Raw genomic sequence first — 16,478 nt, forward strand, 5'->3', positions numbered from 1 at the left:
GCCTACGTAGCTCACCACTCTCTGATTGAGCCATCAGGACCAAAGAATTCTTTCGGCTGCCAAGGTTGAGTCTCTGCCGAGATCTTACGAATCATCTCTTCATCCACCTCGATGCCTAGTCCGGGCCCAGTGGGAGCCGCGACATGACCGCCATCGATGGCAAACACGGACTGGTCCTTCAGATATGTGTTCAAGTCAATGTCACCGGCCTCAGTATTGTAGTGCATGCCCAGTGACATCTCCAAGATGGTGAAGTTCGGGGTTGAGAGCCCAATGTGCAATGATGCGGCCTATAAGGAGACAAGTCAGTATGGCGCTGGCGTATTCTTCACTTCTCGCTTCTCGAGCCTACTGGTATCACTTACGAAAGCAATTGGGCCCAAAGGACAATGTGGTGCACTGTGGCTTGTTAGCAAACATCCAAGAGAAGATGTTCCATGTCTTACATTGCAACATCATAGGTTTCCGCCATGTTGGCGAGGCGCTTGGTCTCTGAGATACCTCCAGCATGAGCAATATCAGGCTGTAGGATATCGATCACTCCTGCTTCGAAGAATGGCTTTGCGTCCCAGCGGTGATATAATCGCTCTCCAAGAGCTATAGGAATGCTCGTTTGCGCTGCTAGCTGCTTCAAAGCCTCGATATGCTCCACCCTGGTGGAGTTACGGTTAGCACAACAGCTCGTGTGGGCATACCAGATGGGCCTTACAAGATTGGTTCTTCGATGAAGAGTGGACGATAGGGCTCCAAAGCCTTTGCCAATTGCTTGGCCATTGGTCGATGAAGGCGACCATGGAAGTCTAGACCAGCATTTAGACCGAGACTCTTGACAATTTTCAGGCGCTCGACTGTTGCGTCCAGAACGGCTGCATCGTCAAGCCAGCCAATGTCTTCGGTGGCATTCATCTTGACGCACGTGAGGCCTTGCTCTTTTCTTGCTCTCCTATTCGGCTGTGAGAATCAGACCATCTCGTGGATTGGTGAATACACTTACGCAGCTGTCTCAATATCTGCAGGTCTATCACCGCCGATCCAGCAGTAGACTTGACACTTCTCTCGGACTTTGCCTCCCAAAAGTTCGTAGATCGGGACATTAAGTCGTCGTGCTTGTATTGAGATTAGCATGGATACAAGCTTTCCGTAATGTTGAACGCCAACCTTTGAGATCCCATAATGCGATATCAATGCCGGACAAAGCAGACATGAAAACAGGTCCACCACGATAGAAGCCTAGATCACACAATCCTGTCAGAACTACATCTTGTATACGGCTCTTGACCTGCTGTACTTACCAAGTCTCCAGATAAGCTGCCATATATGCTCGATTCTGTTGGCGTCTTGTCCAATCAAGCGGACAATTATCTCGTCTAAAGCTCCTTCCACAGCCAATGTATGACCCTCGAGTGTACCTTCACCCCAACCCACTTTGCCATCTTCGTCGGTGATTTTGACGAATAGCCATCTTGGCTTGACTCTAAAGTACTCAATTAGTTTGATTAGTGCCATATTAGATGAAGTTTGGTGTGAGTGACTGCAGTCGATATCTGGATCAGACTTTCTCGGCTTGTCACTCTTATAAGAGTGAAGTTGTCGAAACAGCTTTCAGAGGCCGATTGGGAAGGCGCTCGGTACATGTCTCGACGAGGTCCGGTAAATAATGCTATCCGAGACCCCCGCAGATCGGCGTGGGGGTCTCGGACCTGCGTTTGGGGGTCTCGAGATCAATGGCTTTGTGGATTTGTCAACAGACCTGCTAGTGCTCTACACAATGACGATTTTGCGGTCAGCTCCAGAGGTATGTCAGAACGGAGCGTAGGCTGTCTACCACATGGACATCAATATTTGATATCATCAAAACGAGACTCAAGATTATGCTCATCTATAGCTTGTTCAATCTCCCGTTTACAGCAGCAGTGAGAGCGTAAATGGTATCCAACACCGGTGTATCCATACCATGCTCCCTCGCCATTCTCACCGGATACCCCAAAATGACATCAACCTCCAACGGTCTCCCTTCCTTCATATCCGTATGCATACTCGAGAAAATGCCAGGCATAGCTAATATCTTATCCACCAATTGATCCGTAAGCTCATGCTTCAAAGGTACATTGCAGCGATTTGCTACATCTATGACTTCATGCATGAGGCGTTTTGTGATAGCCATGGCTTCTGGAGTTGACTTGAGCCAATCCTGCGTATTCACATCTGTGAGTGTGGTTATGGAATTCCAAGCTGCATTCCAAGTCACTTTTTCCCAGCGCTTGATTTGGATATCGCTTTCGACTTGGAAGATTGTATTTCCGGTGGTGAGGACGTTTGCGAAAGTGTCTAGACGCCTTTGCTCTAGCGTTTTATCGATTGAAGTGTTGGGGAAGAGACCCATTTGCATGTCTTCGGATTTTGTGTGACGGATTAGGCCGGGAGAGGTTTGGGTTGCTCCTGCCCATGTTACACAGCTGATGATTGTGTTGTTCGGGTAGATTTTGCGGAAGGGCTCTTCATTGCCGACGCCATTTTGGATAATGACAAAGGTTGTCTTGTCACCTACCGCATTCTCCAGAAGTGGTGGTACTCTTGATGGGTTGACGGCTTTGTGCGTGCATACAATGTAGTCGAACGATGATGTGATCTCCTCTGGTGACTTGTAGACTTCGTCGATGTTGACTTTGTGGTTGCCGTGGTTTTCAGATTCGATCCGGAGACCGAGTTCTTTGACCTGTTGGTAGTTCGATCTTGCTACTACACTTAAGGATACGTTGTCATTACGGCCAAGTACAAAGGCATAGAAGCCTCCAATGCTACATGATCTTAGTTAATTTACTGCAGTTGGGTCGTCTTGGAGGACTTACGCGCCGAGTCCAAACAGTAGGACCTTGATCTCCTTTTCTGATGTTGACATCTTGTTATACTCGGGTGGGATTGGGAATAAGTGTATCAAGGAATATTTCGACCGGCCAAGCATCATGATGATATGGCACCCTGGTGGGTCTCAAAGGCCGACATTGAGGGGTGAAGCGGGGGAGCGACGATCAGCCCCGCCATCGTTCTTTCTCCCCGATGTGACCCCCACGCTTCTCTAACTACAGAGTCCTAACTCCGTAGCCATGAACAAGTTGACCATGGATGATATGTTCATTAAACATCTAGACAACTTGGAGCTGGACTTCGAGCTGCAGCAGAATGATGAAGATTGATGCAACAGAGCTCGCGAAGCACAACAATCGAAAGTCTTGCTGGGTATTCATACATGGCGAAATTTGGGATGTGACAGACTTTCTTGATCAACATCCTGGCGGTGCAAGTCTAATACTCAAACTGGCTGGTAAAGATGCATCCGACGAGTATGATCTCTTCCACAATCCTGAGCTTGTCAAGGAGACTCTTGGACCGGATGCACGAAAAGGAACAATTGATGTAACAACTATTCCAATAATGGACAAGAAATCAGAGCCAAGGGAAGAAGCCAAAAGAAGCCCGCCACTGAGCTCTATGATCAGTGTCAATGACTTCGAAGGCGTGGCAGAAAAGGTATGCAAATCGTCTTTGTGCAAACACTGGACAGTGATACTAATCTCAAACAGACAATGACACCAACCGCATGGTCCTACGTCTCTTCTGGAGCTGACGACGAGATCAGTATGAGAGAGAACGCAGATGCCTACCGCAAAGTCTTTCTACGAGGTCGAGTATTACGAAAAGTTGGCAAAGTGGATTGCAGCACAAACATTCTTGGCTATCCATCTGCTTTACCAATCTATACTTCACCCGTCGGACTTGCGAAGCTAGTACATCCATCAGGAGAATGTGCTATTGCTACGGCTGCTGGTAAGGAAGGCTGTATACAAGTTGTCAATACAGTCTCCAGCATGCCGATTGAGGATATCATGAACGCACGAATATCAAAGGATCAACCAGTCTTCTGGCAGCTATACGCAGACAAAGATTTGGAGAAATCGAAAGCGTTTATCAAACGAGTCGAGAAAGCCGGTGTGGCTGCGATTTGGCTGACAGTCGACTCACCGGTAGTCGGCAATCGTGAGCGAGACGAAAGATCGAAATCAGTCGCTGACGTGAGTTCTAAAGCACTCGAAGAGAAACAAGATATACTGACAACCACTCAGATTGAAGAGAAGATCGAAGAAGTGGTCGAAACAACACAGAGCGTCGGCATCGCAAAAGCGAATACTGGATTCATAAACGCCGACCTTGACTGGGATATAATTGACTGGCTACGAAAAGCTACAAAGCTACCTATTGTCATCAAGGGTATTCAAACAGTTGAAGACGCTGTTGCTGCTTTTGATCATAAAGTCGATGGTATTGTTCTCTCGAATCATGGAGGACGATCTCAAGATACAGCGCAGCCGCCCCTTCTTACCCTCCTCGAAATTGATCGATATGCTCCACATATTTTACACAAACACATGCAAGTTTTCGTGGACGGTGGTATCAGGAGAGGTACCGACATCATCAAAGCACTGGCGTTGGGAGCGACTGCAGTTGGCATCGGCAGACCGGTCTTGTTCAGCATGTCAGGTGGCTACGGCGAACATGGCATCAGACGCACGATCCAAATATTGCGAAACGAGCTACAGACAAACATGGCCTTCATCGGTGCCAGTAACGTCAGGGAGATAGAGCGCAACATGATCAATACCAGAAAGCTAGAAAGGATGATAGTAGGCTCTGTCAAGCTTTAGACAAAAGATATAACAGCAATCACAGGTTGACTACAAAAGAGCAAGAACGTAACGTGGAAACAAAAAAGTATCAAAAACAAAGCACCATGGGCAGGAATCGAACCCGCGACCTCCTCGGATCTAGACTGACACGACGTCGAGTAACAACGAATGACCACGCACGTGTTAAGACCACGGGTGTGTTAAACCACTACACCACCACGGTTTTTTTCGCTTGTGAAGGGGACCTTAAAGAAGCTGAATATATAGATTAGGGCGTAGTAGGGAGAAACGAGGTCGGATGAGGGAGTTTCAGGGGTCAGCTGGTGCGGATGGCCGGTAGGTTGGGCACCAGTGCGTTTGGCGGTGGTCAATGTGCTTGGGACCAGGTGACTTCCAAATGCTTCAAGTAGCGTTTCTTGGTCATTTTGTAGAGAAGCACGACAAGGTCGGCCGGTACTGATTGAGGTATTCTGGCAAGGAAAACCCTCATTTCGATGGAGTCTTGCATATGATAGCTGCACATCAACTATTAATGAAGAGCATGCAAAGACGTGTACGGAAATGTGTGAGCAGACGTAGCATCTTAAACAGATGTACAGCATCATCAAAAATCAAAAGTGTGGTGCTGACTTTTGAACTCAGGGGTGAAAAGTTGTATAGAGCGATTGGAGGACGGGCGCGGAGAGGGTCGGTGACAGGATGTGTGTGCGAAGATGCGGAGGACAGTGTGAACGAAAAGTGGCTTCTACGAGAATGCATGATGAAGGAAACAATGAGACGCGAACGCAATCAAAGAAGCACAAAAGGACGAACTACCCGAAACGGGAAGTCGGAAACATGCGACGCAAAACCAATAGCAAGAACATCACAAGAACACCACAAGAAACAAGAACGCGAAATGAAAAGATCACTGTCTGTATACCTACTACCTATCATCCTCCTCTCTACCAAAAGAGCAAAAGAAACCACGCCTCCTGTGGAAAGAAACCGGCAGCCTCCACGTTCTCTTATTATAAATCCTACACAGTTCGTAAGTTTTGGCTGTTGCCGTAACTTGAACTGTGAACCGAGCGTGTCCGGGGGGGGGTGTTTGGCGAATGTCGGGCCAGCCAACTAGACCAAAGCCACCGGTGTGAAGGGTCCTTGGCTGGCGGACAGGGGAGCACAAAATGTCTTGAATATATGGGTTGAGTAGGGTTGAGTTAGTTTGGTGGCGAGGGTAGTGGGGGAAAGGTCAGATGATGAGGATGGGGGCCGCTATCCAGATGCTGTGGATGGACTGGTTGTGAGGCATGATATTGCAAGCAGTCAGTCATACTGAAGGAGTAAGTTGACATCTGGCGACACGCGATTGATGTCATTGAGAGAATGATTTTCTGACCATGTGGTCCGTACCTCAACCAGCCATTCTCTGTTGCTTGATGCTTTCAAGTACCTCCAGCACCTGCTGCACAACCTTGTCCTTTGCCATTCGCTTTCCATAGATCCTCTCCACTCTTCCCACAGGGCCGCGAAGGCAAGGCTCGATGGGATTATCAAAGCGAGCTTCGCCGTCCCAGAAGTCAGGGGTCAATGGTGAGGTCTGGACGAATTTGTAGTTTGGCGCGGCGATGTTCAGGGCGCTGCAGAGGACAGGAACGAGTGAGCTCGCGGAAGGCGAAGGAGATGTCTGAACGTCTGGTGTGGTGGTAACGACGGGAACGACGGGAACGATGGGCTTGAGCAACGGAGCTCCGAATGCAGGGACGGCAGGAGAAACCCGAGGAGCAGCTTTGACTGACATTTTGTGCAGAGCAGGTCCGGGCAGGATACCCTCGTCGCGGAGAGTCAGGACAGCATCACGAGCAGCGGCGGTCTTCGCATGCTTCTTACTCGAGAAGGCGGCATTCTGATCGTGATGTGTTTGGCCGAAGATTGAGCATGTGACGCCGAAGCGTTGCGGACCGAGTTCGTAGACTGAGTATTCTGGCTGACCTTGACCTCGTGCTTGGCAGAATTCTGTACTGTTGTTAGACATAGTAAAAACGTAGTTTGATATGTGCTCGTATGTGGAGGGGCCAAGAGGGCATCGGGTTGGTGACACAAAAGAAGTGGAAAGCAGCACAAGCCTCATGTCTCTTCTACCGCCGTACTATTATGCAACTATCATGAGGCATAGACGAGTAATCAAGGAGTAGACTGACACGCTGCATTACTAGCATGATAAATCTCCAGAAGCATGCTTCCCAGCCTGCATGTTGTTTCTCGAATAGTTACCTCAACTCAGAGTTCCAAAAGATGCGGTGAATCACGCTGTACATAGCATGACGGCGGCGCTATTACTGAGATAGGACCTCACGCAGACGATGCTATGAGTTAAAATGATGATTCGAGAAGCTGACGTGCAGGCTGGAAAGCAGATGGCCAAGAGTGGATCAAGCTCAGCACACAACAAGGCACAGTAACAAAGAGATAGTCAAGGAAGCAGCACGACCTACCATGTAACACACCGACCCAATTCTCAGTCAGGTCGATTTTGGCAGCGGCAAGCGGCAGAAGGGCAGCGTCTTTGGAAGGCTTGGCGGGAACGGGCTGTGCCTCTAGCCACTGCAGAGCCATATCGGCACACTGTTCTTTGGCAGCCTTTTTACTGCCAAATAGACCAATTGCTTCGAAACTCTTTATTTCCTGGTCACCGTCTAGCAGTCTCACGCAGGCCGAGAAGGCGTAAGGAGGACCTTCTTCATATTCATAGTCGGCGCGCAGATGTAGCGTCTGGCACAGATGGTTGACTTTGGCAGCGCAATCGCCACGCGGCTTGTTGGAGAGGAGTGTGCGAGGAGCTGTCGACGATGTCGAGCTGGTCGATGAATCTAGTTTGGCGCGCTTGCTGACTGGAGCATTTGGTGAAGACGCGGCTCTTCTGGCGATGACCCGAGCGTCAAATTGCGCGGCCGAAAGGAGGTCGAGGCCTGGAATCTGCGACGATGAAGGTAGCAAGCTGGACGGCGGTGGTGACGAGGCCTCGGTCGGCGTCATGGTGCTGTCTTCGTCCTGCTGATGACTGACAAACGGCCGGCTCATCAGGTTGCTGAGATAATTCGTCTGGACGCGACTGTGAGTAGTGATACGAGTGATATGTCTGTGGTCATTGTGAGTCGCTTGTTCGGTGTTGGTGTACTTGTCTTGGTTGTTCGTCGTGCCTTGCCGAGAGCTGCAGCTCGACCCTGTCAAACTTTGAATTTGTGCCAACGGCTATCTACAACCGTCATCAGACATTCCTCGCTTTACATAACGTGCTCCCAAACGACTATATCTGACCACTTTAGCCATAGGCACCAGCGTAGACTCTCTCGAAACGAAGACGTGTAGCTTGATCTACTTATCCTGATGACGACATGGTGTGCAATATCGGTCGCACTGGTGATGGGAAAGCTCCATGACTCGTTGTCTGATGTTTCCCCATACCGCTATCCTCCGCCGACATGTAGATACGTTTTTGTCTAATCACTGACGAACAACCAGCGACCATGCCGACCACTCGAAGATGCAAACGTTCTGCTCGGAAAGCCAAGAGATCGAAGTCTGGTTATTACAGACCCTTCACTGATGCTCAGTTGGCCAGGATCACCGAGACCGTGACGAAAGAAAGCATCGAGGCATATGATTGAGGCAGGGCTGAACGTCGTCGCAACAACGACAACAATGACAGTGGCGATGAAGTCGGGGACATCGTACACATAGTCAATGGTTGGGACGTTGCTGCAATACTCTCGCTACAGGATAAGAAGAGATATCCGTATCGACCGAAGTTACCTTCTGGCCAGTGCTTTCCGTTCTTGCAACTGCCATTCGAAATCAGGAACATGGTATACAAGGAACTACTTGTTGTTGGAAAAGTCTTTCAATGCCCCAAGCCAGAGGACGATACGGACAAATACAATCATCCGGAGGTTCAACTCTTTGGCGTCAGCAGACAATTCCTCCAGGAGAGCGCCCCGGTCTTCTTCTCTAAAAACCAATTCGTCTGCTCTTATGGAACCTACAAGTTGTGGTCGAATTCCTGGCCTAAAAGATGAGCCGGAAGAATTTCCCATATCGGCCATGGCACTCAAACACGTGAGGAGCCTGAGCATCTCGTATGACAGCAGAGAGGTAGAGCTTGATCCTGGCTTCATCAGGGCATGTGTTGCTCGCGAAACCAAGCTCAATCCGAGCTTTGGTCGGCTCAGTCACGCGCGGCAGTGGGTACTGCACAATGAGAAATTCGAAGATGATCTGAACGACATGTGGCAAGAGCGTGGTCGTATTCTGAATTATCTACAGCTTGATCGGTTGGAGGTGTCTATGAAAAACTGCTACTGTGCTCTGTGTTTTCAGAGGCAGACTCACGTAGCCATCATGGAATTGTTCGGAAGTGTATGCGGGAGCCCGCCCAAAACAATCATCATCAGTGGGCTTGAGGATGCTACGGAATTGAAGAGGCTGAAAGAGCTCACGGACATCTTTGGAGCAGCAGAACCTCGCCTGCATTTTGAGTTCGCTGATGTTTGGGACGAGTCCTTTTCGAATCGCGCGGCGGAGGATGATCCTAGCCAGCAAGAAACGGCCTACAATGATCACGACCCACAAACTTTCGTTAACCAGATCAGAGCAGAGGATATCTCTCGCCAGGAAGATGAGGAAGGGCTCAATCATATTGCTGCGATTGACAACTGGGACGAGATTGATTCGTTCATATTGAGAAGTAGAGGTGCGGTAGGCACTGTCAGTCGTCCTATAGTGCTTGACTAGGACGATCAAAGCGGTGCCAGTAACACTTAGTGTACGCGAAAGGACCGAGTGTCAAGCAATGAATATTTCGTTGGAGCGACTGTCCATTAACGTCCAGCTCAGGCCACGGATTACTACAAACAATTCCGCACTGCTTCTGTCACTGGCTAGCGTTTGGAATCTTCCACATAGTGCAGGTGCGCTCTGAAGATTTCTCTTGATCGTCGCTTCTTTGTTCGTCTTGGAAAGGGTTGCCGCGCACGCAAGCATTCACTTTCGCACTTGCCAGTTTCGTCTCAGGCGCCTTGCTGAGAACGCGTTGGGCGAGCCTGCGCATCTGACTCTCGCCCACTTTCACTGCCAGACTTAGCTCACTTCCATTCGCGTTCGGCTCCGCGTGTTTGCGCAACACATCATTGCAGCCCATCATAAAAGTCCAGCTTTTCTGGCCAGCCTTCTTACTTTCCACACGACCTACTCACCATCATCTCCACGCATCACATCAAGATGCATCATCCCAGCGCTAGCTTGCCTAGCAACATGGTAGATCCGGGCCACCTCGACAAGATCGACAAGCTCTTCGCCTGTGGTGTCGGAGATCACATCCACCTGCCGCAGTTGGTTGTTGTTGGCGACCAGTCAAGGTAAGCGCTCTGCCATTCATCATCGTTGTTTACGCGATCAACTCGATGCTAAGTCGATTGCAGCGGCAAGTCATCCGTCCTAGAGGGCATCACTAAGTTGCCTTTCCCTAGAGACTCTGGTCTTTGCACTCGATTCGCGACTCAAATCACGTTCCGTCGCGCGCAGGCCATAAGCACTACCATCACCATCATCCCTCACAAGGGCGCCACCCCAGCATACGCTGAGAAACTCTGCGCTTTCAAAGTCCTTACCCATGCTGTCCTCGAACCTGTCTCATTCTCCAAGACCATGAAGGACGTCCACAAGCTCTTGGGTCTGTCCGACAATCCCTCCGATGGTGACAACAAGTCGACCTTTTCCGAAGACGTACTCAAGATTGAAGTGACTGGTCCCGAGCAGGAACATTTTTCCGTCGTTGATGTTCCAGGTATCTTCAGGACTGCCACGAAGGGCATGACTACGCTTGCAGACGCATCCATGATCAAGGCCATGGTCCCCCGTTACATGATCAACCCTCGTTCTGTCATGCTGGTCGTCATCCCGGCCAATGTTGACATTGCCACTCAAGAGATCATTACTCTTGCCGAAGAAGCTGATCTCGATGGTCATCGTACATCGGTGTCTTGACAAAGCCTGACCTGGTCGACCCTGGAGCCGAAGTCGGTGTCATGCAGCTCATCAAGGGTGATAGACATCCACTTCAGCTTGGATGGTGCCTGGTTCGCAACCTTGGCCAACAGCAGAGTCAAGACAACGCTGCGGACAGATCAGCTGTGGAGAATGCCTTCTTCCGTGATTGTTCGCCTTGGAACGAGCTCGACAAGGAGCGCGTGGGCGTTGATGCTCTACGCAGCAGGCTCCAAGAGGTTCTGACAAGCAACATTCGTCGCGAGTTCTCTAACGTGAAGCGAGAAGTGCTCATGAAGCTCAACTCGGCCAAGCGTGCTCTCAAGGAGCTCGGTGAAAAGCGTCAGACACCTGACGAACAACGCCGCTTCACCATGGACATCAGCTCGCGCTTTCGTGAGATGGTCAGCTTGGCACTCAACTCCAATTATTCCGGACACAAGTGGTTCGACGAGTGTTCCACTCTGATGTATGTCACTGGCGTTGTGAACTGCGGCGAAGCCTTCGCCGATGCTGTCGATAAGCACGGTCATGCGTAAGTTCTTCTGTACCTCCTATGGAGAGAGTGCTTGTGAACTCTTCCTCGAACGATGATGACATGATTCAAACTGACTCTAACTTTTCACAGCTACGGTTTCAAGTTCGACTACACTCCGGAAGTCCCTGGAAGATCGAACCTGAGCAGCAATGGTGGCCAGGGCTTGAAGCTGCGCTCGACTCCAGACCACCCGGACCTTGAGGATCTGATCAGTGGCGAGCGTCTCATTGACGACAAGATCTCCACCAACATCATCGAATGGCTGTCGGGCCTGTACAAGAGCTCTCGTGGTTTCGAGCTGGGGACCTTTGACAAGAACCTTCTCGGCACAACCATGAAGGCTCAATCAGCCAAGTGGGAGCCCCTCGCACATGGCTACATCCTAGACATCATCCATCTGGCACATGTGTTCATCACGGACCTGCTGAAGCTTGTCTGTCCCTCAGCACGTGTCAGAAACGGCATTATGTCTGTCATGATGGAGCCTCTGATGGAGATCTACCGCCGTGCCCTTGAGCAGGTCCAGTTTGTGCTCTACGTTGAGCACAACAACCCTCAGACCATCAACCATTACTTCAACGACAACCTGGAGAAGAGGTAAGCTGAGTCAGGATTTCTCGAGATACAAGTACTGACACAACATGCGCAGCCGTCAGAAGCGTCTCCGTGCCTCGCTTGAGAAGCACGCCACGACTCAGCCAACCCAGTTTGGCACTACTGGACGCAGCGTTATTGCACTTGACGACATCGTCCAGAACCACCCAATGTCGAACGCACAGCACACGGTCTATGAAGTCCACGACATCCTCAAGGCTTACTACAAGGTTGCCAGAAAGAGATTTGTCGACAATGTCTGCATGCAGGCCGCAGACTATCTCTTGGTCACTGGACCCAAGAATCCTCTCAAGCTGTTCTCGCCTCAGTTTGTCAGCTCGTTGAATGACGACCAGCTCGAGGAGATTGCCGGTGAGGATGCTGGCACCAAGAGAAGACGCAACGCCTGGGCCAAGGAAGTCAAGGACATGGAGCTCGGCAAGAAGATCCTTGTTGGTGTCGCCTGATCTCGTCTATTACTTAGATCATTAAGTAGTTTTCAGAAAGGGTGTATTGGAAACGTATTGAGCGCCATGGTTCGTGATGTGGTTTCAAGCATTAGTGTATAGCTAGCTGTGGCATTGTGTCTCCGCTGGGGCTATAGTCATTCCGTTAGAAGAGCTTTGAACTAGTTCATTACTGTAGTCATGGACTAGCAGTATTATTTTAAGGCTACTACCCGTCTTCAACGTCCAATGTTGGTGTTTGTGATGATGTTTGTTGTTGAGTTGAAGCTTGGGAGAAAGTGCCTATTGGTCCGACGTCTCTGCCACAACTCAGGCTCTCAGGTGAACGAACAAATAACACGCCATGAAGACAACTGAAGAAAGCATACAGCGTCAAGAAAAATAAAATAACAAACCAGTGTGTTTAAGAAACAGTGGCTAGTCGAGTCATCGATGTTGAAGGAAGATTTCTCTCTTTTTCGCTAAGAAGCTTCAAAATCTCACACAAAGATGAAAAACCCAGCACAAGAGAATAGTATAGAGTAAAAAGTTTTCTTTGCATCCACTTACTTCCTCGTCAAATATTTAATCTCCTTGCAAAAAAAAAAAACTGCAAAAAAAAAAGCCATGGGCCTCCGTTGTCCCAGACCAATTCTCTTTTTTTCCCAGCAAAAGAAAGCAAAATCCCAGCTAATCCCTTTGGAGAACCACGCCAATACAACAAAAAAAAACACCTAGAAAGCGCCAGCCAGAAAGAAACAGTATGACAACAGGGTGAAGGGAGGAGCAAGGAAAGCAAAAGAGACACTGATTCTGTGTGCCACTTTTTCATTCCCACCGCCCGTGTGCTTCAGCACACAGCCAGTATTCCAGCAAAAAGAGAAGAGAAAAAAAGAGAGGGAAAAAGGAAATACATGAAAAGTTAAACGAGTCCAAGCAAGGGCCATACTCTATTCATGACCGCCAGACCTTCCCGAATGCGATAGAGTCATACCATGCATAGCGTCAAATCCCCTTCACTCTTAGCGATAAAGCTGACGCTTCCACAACAGCCGTCCAGCAAGCGCAGTAGAAAGATCAGCATGCTTGATGGCAGCACCCACATCTCCGGCACCAGCCACACACTGAATCTCCTCTGGCATCAGCTTTGCAACAAGAGTTTCACAAGGATCCTATCCCTGCTGACCCTGTGCACCCATGCCAGCCAGACGTTGCGAGAAGATTGTAAGGTCGTCGCGTGCAGCAGGGTCTGAAGTCAAGATATCGCGCATGTTAAGCAAAACGTGCTCCTCGACGTGGCTGCCTGCTGCTGACAGAATTTGAGCGACTACGGGTGTGTGTGCCAGTGCGCCGAGGATACCGTGGACCACAGGATTGGGATGTGGTGGCAATTGAGGTGAGGGCGAAGGGTAGGCTCCAGCTCCCGAGTTTGGTGCTGAGTAGGCTTGTCCAGGAACGGGAGAGTTTGTGGTGTAGGGGTTGGAAGACATGGGAGCGCCGCCAAACTGCTGCTGTCCGTGGCCGTTCTGCATAGGAGTGAATCCTTGAGGCGGGCGTGGTGAAAACTGCGGGCCATGTGCGTTGCCATTGACTGGAGAGGCGCCAATGGTGTGGGGAGCGTCAGGAACGACGGGGTTGTCCCAGTGGTCAGGCTTGTTGACGACGAATGTGACAACAAGCATGCGTTCGGGGACATTAGGGTCCAGTGAGTTGTACTCGAGCAGGTTAATGTGAGGTGGCAGATTGTGGCCAGGGCCGACAGGAGTGATGTAGACGTCCTTGACGATTGACGACATGCCACGAGCCTTGCTGATGACGGCGTAACGGCCACGAGTAGCAAAGTAGTCGAAGATCTGGTCAAAGGCGGCACGGTTGTCGTATGGTGTCAAGGCCAGGACCGACACATCACTCTTCTTGCTCCACTGAAGACCGCAAAGATAGTCATCGGCGCGCTTAGCTTCCAGACGACCCTCGATCTCGAGCACTGGAGGAAGAACTTCGGTCCAAGGCATGAACTGACCAAAGTCGTTTCCAGCAGCATGACGAGCACAAGCTGTAAACTCTGTGACTCCAGGCTGGACGAGCTGACCCTTCCAGACGACACCATTGGCCTCAGGTGGGGCGTAATCGGTCTCGTTGTCGTCGGCAAGCATACGATCGACATCAGCATCATGCTTCTCGCCCTTCTCCTGTGGTGTCTGTGTCTTTGCGAATGAGCTACGACGGCGAGTGGGCTGTGCTTGTTGGTCAGCGGGCGTCTTTGCCCACACTGAGTTGATGTCGAAGTTTGATTCGCGTCGGTCAATGTCCATGGCATCGGGTGAGGCAGCGGCGCCAGCAGTAGCAGGAGCGTCGGCATCGGGTGTTGGTGGCTTCTCTTCCTCTCTGCTACGCACAGGCGCTGAGGTGAAGACAGACTCGTGTGTGCCCTCGGCCTGGTCGTCGATGTATTCGTCGCCCTTGTGTGTGCGACGAACACGAGGTTTGTCGTCTTCATCGTCGCGCATCATGACGGCCTGCTTATCGGCCTCTTCCTTGAGCAATTGGCGTTGCTTCTGCAGTTCTTCGCTAGCCATGTCTTGGCTTGACATTGTTGCCAGGCCGTTGGCGGTGAGGGAGCCGTCGAGCATGCGCTGAACAAGCATGGGGTTCTTCTTCATGTTGGCGTGAATGGCTCTGAACTGCTGACTGTAACCCTGTGATCCGGGAGGAGCGCCATAGACTTGGTAGAGTTCGTACTCGATGCGTGTGGCATGATGATGGCTGACCGACTCTGCGTTTTCGCCTTGTCCGAGGCTGTAGGAACTGGGAAAGCGTGGGTTAGCCATGACTGTGCATGCAAAAGTGGAAGGAGCGACTCACCCAGTTGTGACTCTCTCGCGAACGACATCGCCGAATACTTTGACAAGTGCCTGAGCAGGACCCTGTCTCTCCTTGGGTAGATGCTTGATGTCGACAAGCGCTGTGTCAGCATCCATCTTCTCCTCCTTTTTGTTTTCCGACTTGCGGCGTTTGGACTGTGTAGCGGCTGCTGATGATGATCTTCTCGGTGCCTCGGGCTGTGTCTCGACTGTAGGCTGCACCTCCTGCTCTTGCTGCGGGAGGTCTTCCTCAAACTTGCGCTTGCTGCCAGCAGCAGGGGTCGAGTCTTGGGAAGGGGGCGGGATGGATGCAGAAGCAGCCGGTGCAGGGCTGGCCTGCTCGCTTGCCGGAGCCTCGGACTTGACTTCGGACTGGCGAGCGGCTTTGTGTTGGCGACTCTTAGGTCGCTTCTTCTCGTTGCGCTTTCTTCGCTTCTCGGCCTCGTGCTCGGCAATGCGCGTCTGCCAGAGCTGCTCTCCACGCGCCATGGCGTCGAGCAATTCCTTGTGATCGTTGGGTTCGCATTGCTCGCAGAAGTAGTGTTCGGGCTGTCTCTCCTCCTCCAATGGCACGCCCATGCAGACGTTGTGCTGCCATACTTCACAAGTGTCGCAGCTGACGTACTGGCGACCAACCTCGTCGTCCTTGGTGTCTCCGCACACACAGCGGATCACTTCCTCGGCGCCTTCTTCTTCCTCTTCGTCCTCTGCTTCGGGTTCGGGTTCGGGCTCGGCAGACTTCTTGCTGCCGCCCTTCTTGTTGGACGAGGCAGCTGTGGCAGTGCCCTTCTTGTTCTTGGGTGTGGCTACCTCGGTAGGCTCGAGCCCTTTGTGTTGACCTTTGGTCGCGCGACCACTGCGTCTGATGTCTGGAGAGCGAGCGGGTCAGCTGAGATCCATGAATTGTGGCTCGTCAAAGCGCATAGCTGTGGGTAGTTTATGGGGGTAGGAGGCCGTGTTTGTGCATGTCTTGCTTACCTGACATGATTGTCGTGTTGTCGTGTTGACGTGTCTCGTCTTGTGTTTCCGCGGCTGACTGTCTCAATCACAGAGGCAACCTCTCAAAGGCGCGCAAACGAGTCAAACGTAGTGGGTGGTGATGAGTCGGTGGTGCGGGTGTGGAAACAGGCGACGGGAAATCACTCTCTCGTGGCGGCGCGTGTGCAAATCACAGCCTGTCTTCAGTGCGCCGGCGCCGTATACTACTGGCGAGCGTGTGTGTCTGTCGTTGCCACACTTTCTTCTCTGACAAGGTGTAATGCGCCTTGATCACTGGCCCCACTCGACACGCGATGTGGTCAAAGAAGCGCGCAGATGACGTGAATGATATGTC

At 50.9% G+C, this 16,478-nt stretch overlaps 8 protein-coding genes across 8 annotated transcripts; 4 read left to right on the forward strand and 4 right to left on the reverse strand.

Moving 5' to 3' along the window:
- Positions 1–11: 11 nt before the first annotated feature.
- Positions 12–1,506, reverse strand: AUEXF2481DRAFT_65773 (uncharacterized protein; the record flags this gene model as incomplete). The annotated part of the gene is made up of 7 exons (XM_013488134.1): positions 12–290; positions 366–399; positions 447–653; positions 710–943; positions 995–1,106; positions 1,159–1,230; positions 1,293–1,506. 7 exons carry the CDS (start codon positions 1,504–1,506, stop codon positions 12–14), a joined length of 1,152 nt encoding a protein of 383 aa, XP_013343588.1.
- A 357-nt stretch (positions 1,507–1,863) lies between these two features.
- Positions 1,864–2,914, reverse strand: AUEXF2481DRAFT_40461 (uncharacterized protein). Its single transcript, XM_013488103.1, has 2 exons — positions 2,850–2,914; positions 1,864–2,798 (listed from the first exon to the last, which is right to left on the reverse strand). Exons 1-2 carry the CDS (start codon positions 2,897–2,899, stop codon positions 1,880–1,882), a joined length of 969 nt encoding a protein of 322 aa, XP_013343557.1. The 5' UTR covers positions 2,900–2,914; the 3' UTR covers positions 1,864–1,879.
- A 269-nt stretch (positions 2,915–3,183) lies between these two features.
- AUEXF2481DRAFT_65983 (uncharacterized protein) lies at positions 3,184–4,700 on the forward strand (the record flags this gene model as incomplete). The annotated part of the gene is made up of 3 exons (XM_013488150.1): positions 3,184–3,528; positions 3,582–4,070; positions 4,131–4,700. The coding sequence occupies 3 exons, from the start codon at positions 3,184–3,186 to the stop codon at positions 4,698–4,700; spliced, it is 1,404 nt and encodes a 467-aa protein (XP_013343604.1).
- A 245-nt stretch (positions 4,701–4,945) lies between these two features.
- On the forward strand, positions 4,946–5,992 carry AUEXF2481DRAFT_240380 (uncharacterized protein). The gene has a single exon (XM_013488244.1). It carries the CDS (start codon positions 5,191–5,193, stop codon positions 5,797–5,799), a length of 609 nt encoding a protein of 202 aa, XP_013343698.1. The 5' UTR covers positions 4,946–5,190; the 3' UTR covers positions 5,800–5,992.
- On the reverse strand, positions 5,939–7,866 carry AUEXF2481DRAFT_240328 (uncharacterized protein). The gene is made up of 2 exons (XM_013488245.1): positions 7,160–7,866; positions 5,939–6,680 (listed from the first exon to the last, which is right to left on the reverse strand). The coding sequence occupies exons 1-2, from the start codon at positions 7,743–7,745 to the stop codon at positions 6,079–6,081; spliced, it is 1,188 nt and encodes a 395-aa protein (XP_013343699.1). The 5' UTR covers positions 7,746–7,866; the 3' UTR covers positions 5,939–6,078.
- Positions 7,867–8,408: 542 nt separating this feature from the next.
- Positions 8,409–9,455, forward strand: AUEXF2481DRAFT_29911 (uncharacterized protein; the record flags this gene model as incomplete). Its single annotated transcript, XM_013488020.1, has 1 exon — positions 8,409–9,455. One exon carries the CDS (start codon positions 8,409–8,411, stop codon positions 9,453–9,455), a length of 1,047 nt encoding a protein of 348 aa, XP_013343474.1.
- Positions 9,456–9,525: 70 nt separating this feature from the next.
- AUEXF2481DRAFT_697399 (uncharacterized protein) lies at positions 9,526–12,305 on the forward strand (the record flags this gene model as incomplete). Its single annotated transcript, XM_013488246.1, has 5 exons — positions 9,526–10,078; positions 10,142–10,689; positions 10,734–11,241; positions 11,335–11,841; positions 11,894–12,305. Exons 1-5 carry the CDS (start codon positions 9,942–9,944, stop codon positions 12,303–12,305), a joined length of 2,112 nt encoding a protein of 703 aa, XP_013343700.1. The 5' UTR covers positions 9,526–9,941.
- A 1,151-nt stretch (positions 12,306–13,456) lies between these two features.
- AUEXF2481DRAFT_29913 (uncharacterized protein) lies at positions 13,457–16,130 on the reverse strand (the record flags this gene model as incomplete). Its single annotated transcript, XM_013488021.1, has 3 exons — positions 13,457–15,089; positions 15,147–16,014; positions 16,124–16,130. The coding sequence occupies 3 exons, from the start codon at positions 16,128–16,130 to the stop codon at positions 13,457–13,459; spliced, it is 2,508 nt and encodes an 835-aa protein (XP_013343475.1).
- Between the last annotated feature and the right edge of the window lie 348 nt (positions 16,131–16,478).

This window comes from Aureobasidium subglaciale (genome assembly GCF_000721755.1).
Source record: "Aureobasidium subglaciale EXF-2481 unplaced genomic scaffold scaffold_11, whole genome shotgun sequence".
In the NCBI taxonomy this organism is placed as follows: domain Eukaryota; kingdom Fungi; phylum Ascomycota; class Dothideomycetes; order Dothideales; family Saccotheciaceae; genus Aureobasidium; species Aureobasidium subglaciale.

Coding starts and splice junctions, on each gene's coding strand:
- AUEXF2481DRAFT_40461 (XM_013488103.1), bottom strand. CDS start 2,899: ATGTCAACATCAGAAAAGGAGATCAAGGTCCTACTGTTTGGACTCGGC. Junction 2,799..2,849: donor CTACTGTTTGGACTCGGCGC/GTAAGTCCTCCA, acceptor AAGATCATGTAG/CATTGGAGGCTTCTATGCCT.
- AUEXF2481DRAFT_240380 (XM_013488244.1), top strand. CDS start 5,191: ATGATAGCTGCACATCAACTATTAATGAAGAGCATGCAAAGACGTGTA.
- AUEXF2481DRAFT_240328 (XM_013488245.1), bottom strand. CDS start 7,745: ATGAGCCGGCCGTTTGTCAGTCATCAGCAGGACGAAGACAGCACCATG. Junction 6,681..7,159: donor TTGGGTCGGTGTGTTACATG/GTAGGTCGTGCT, acceptor ACAACAGTACAG/AATTCTGCCAAGCACGAGGT.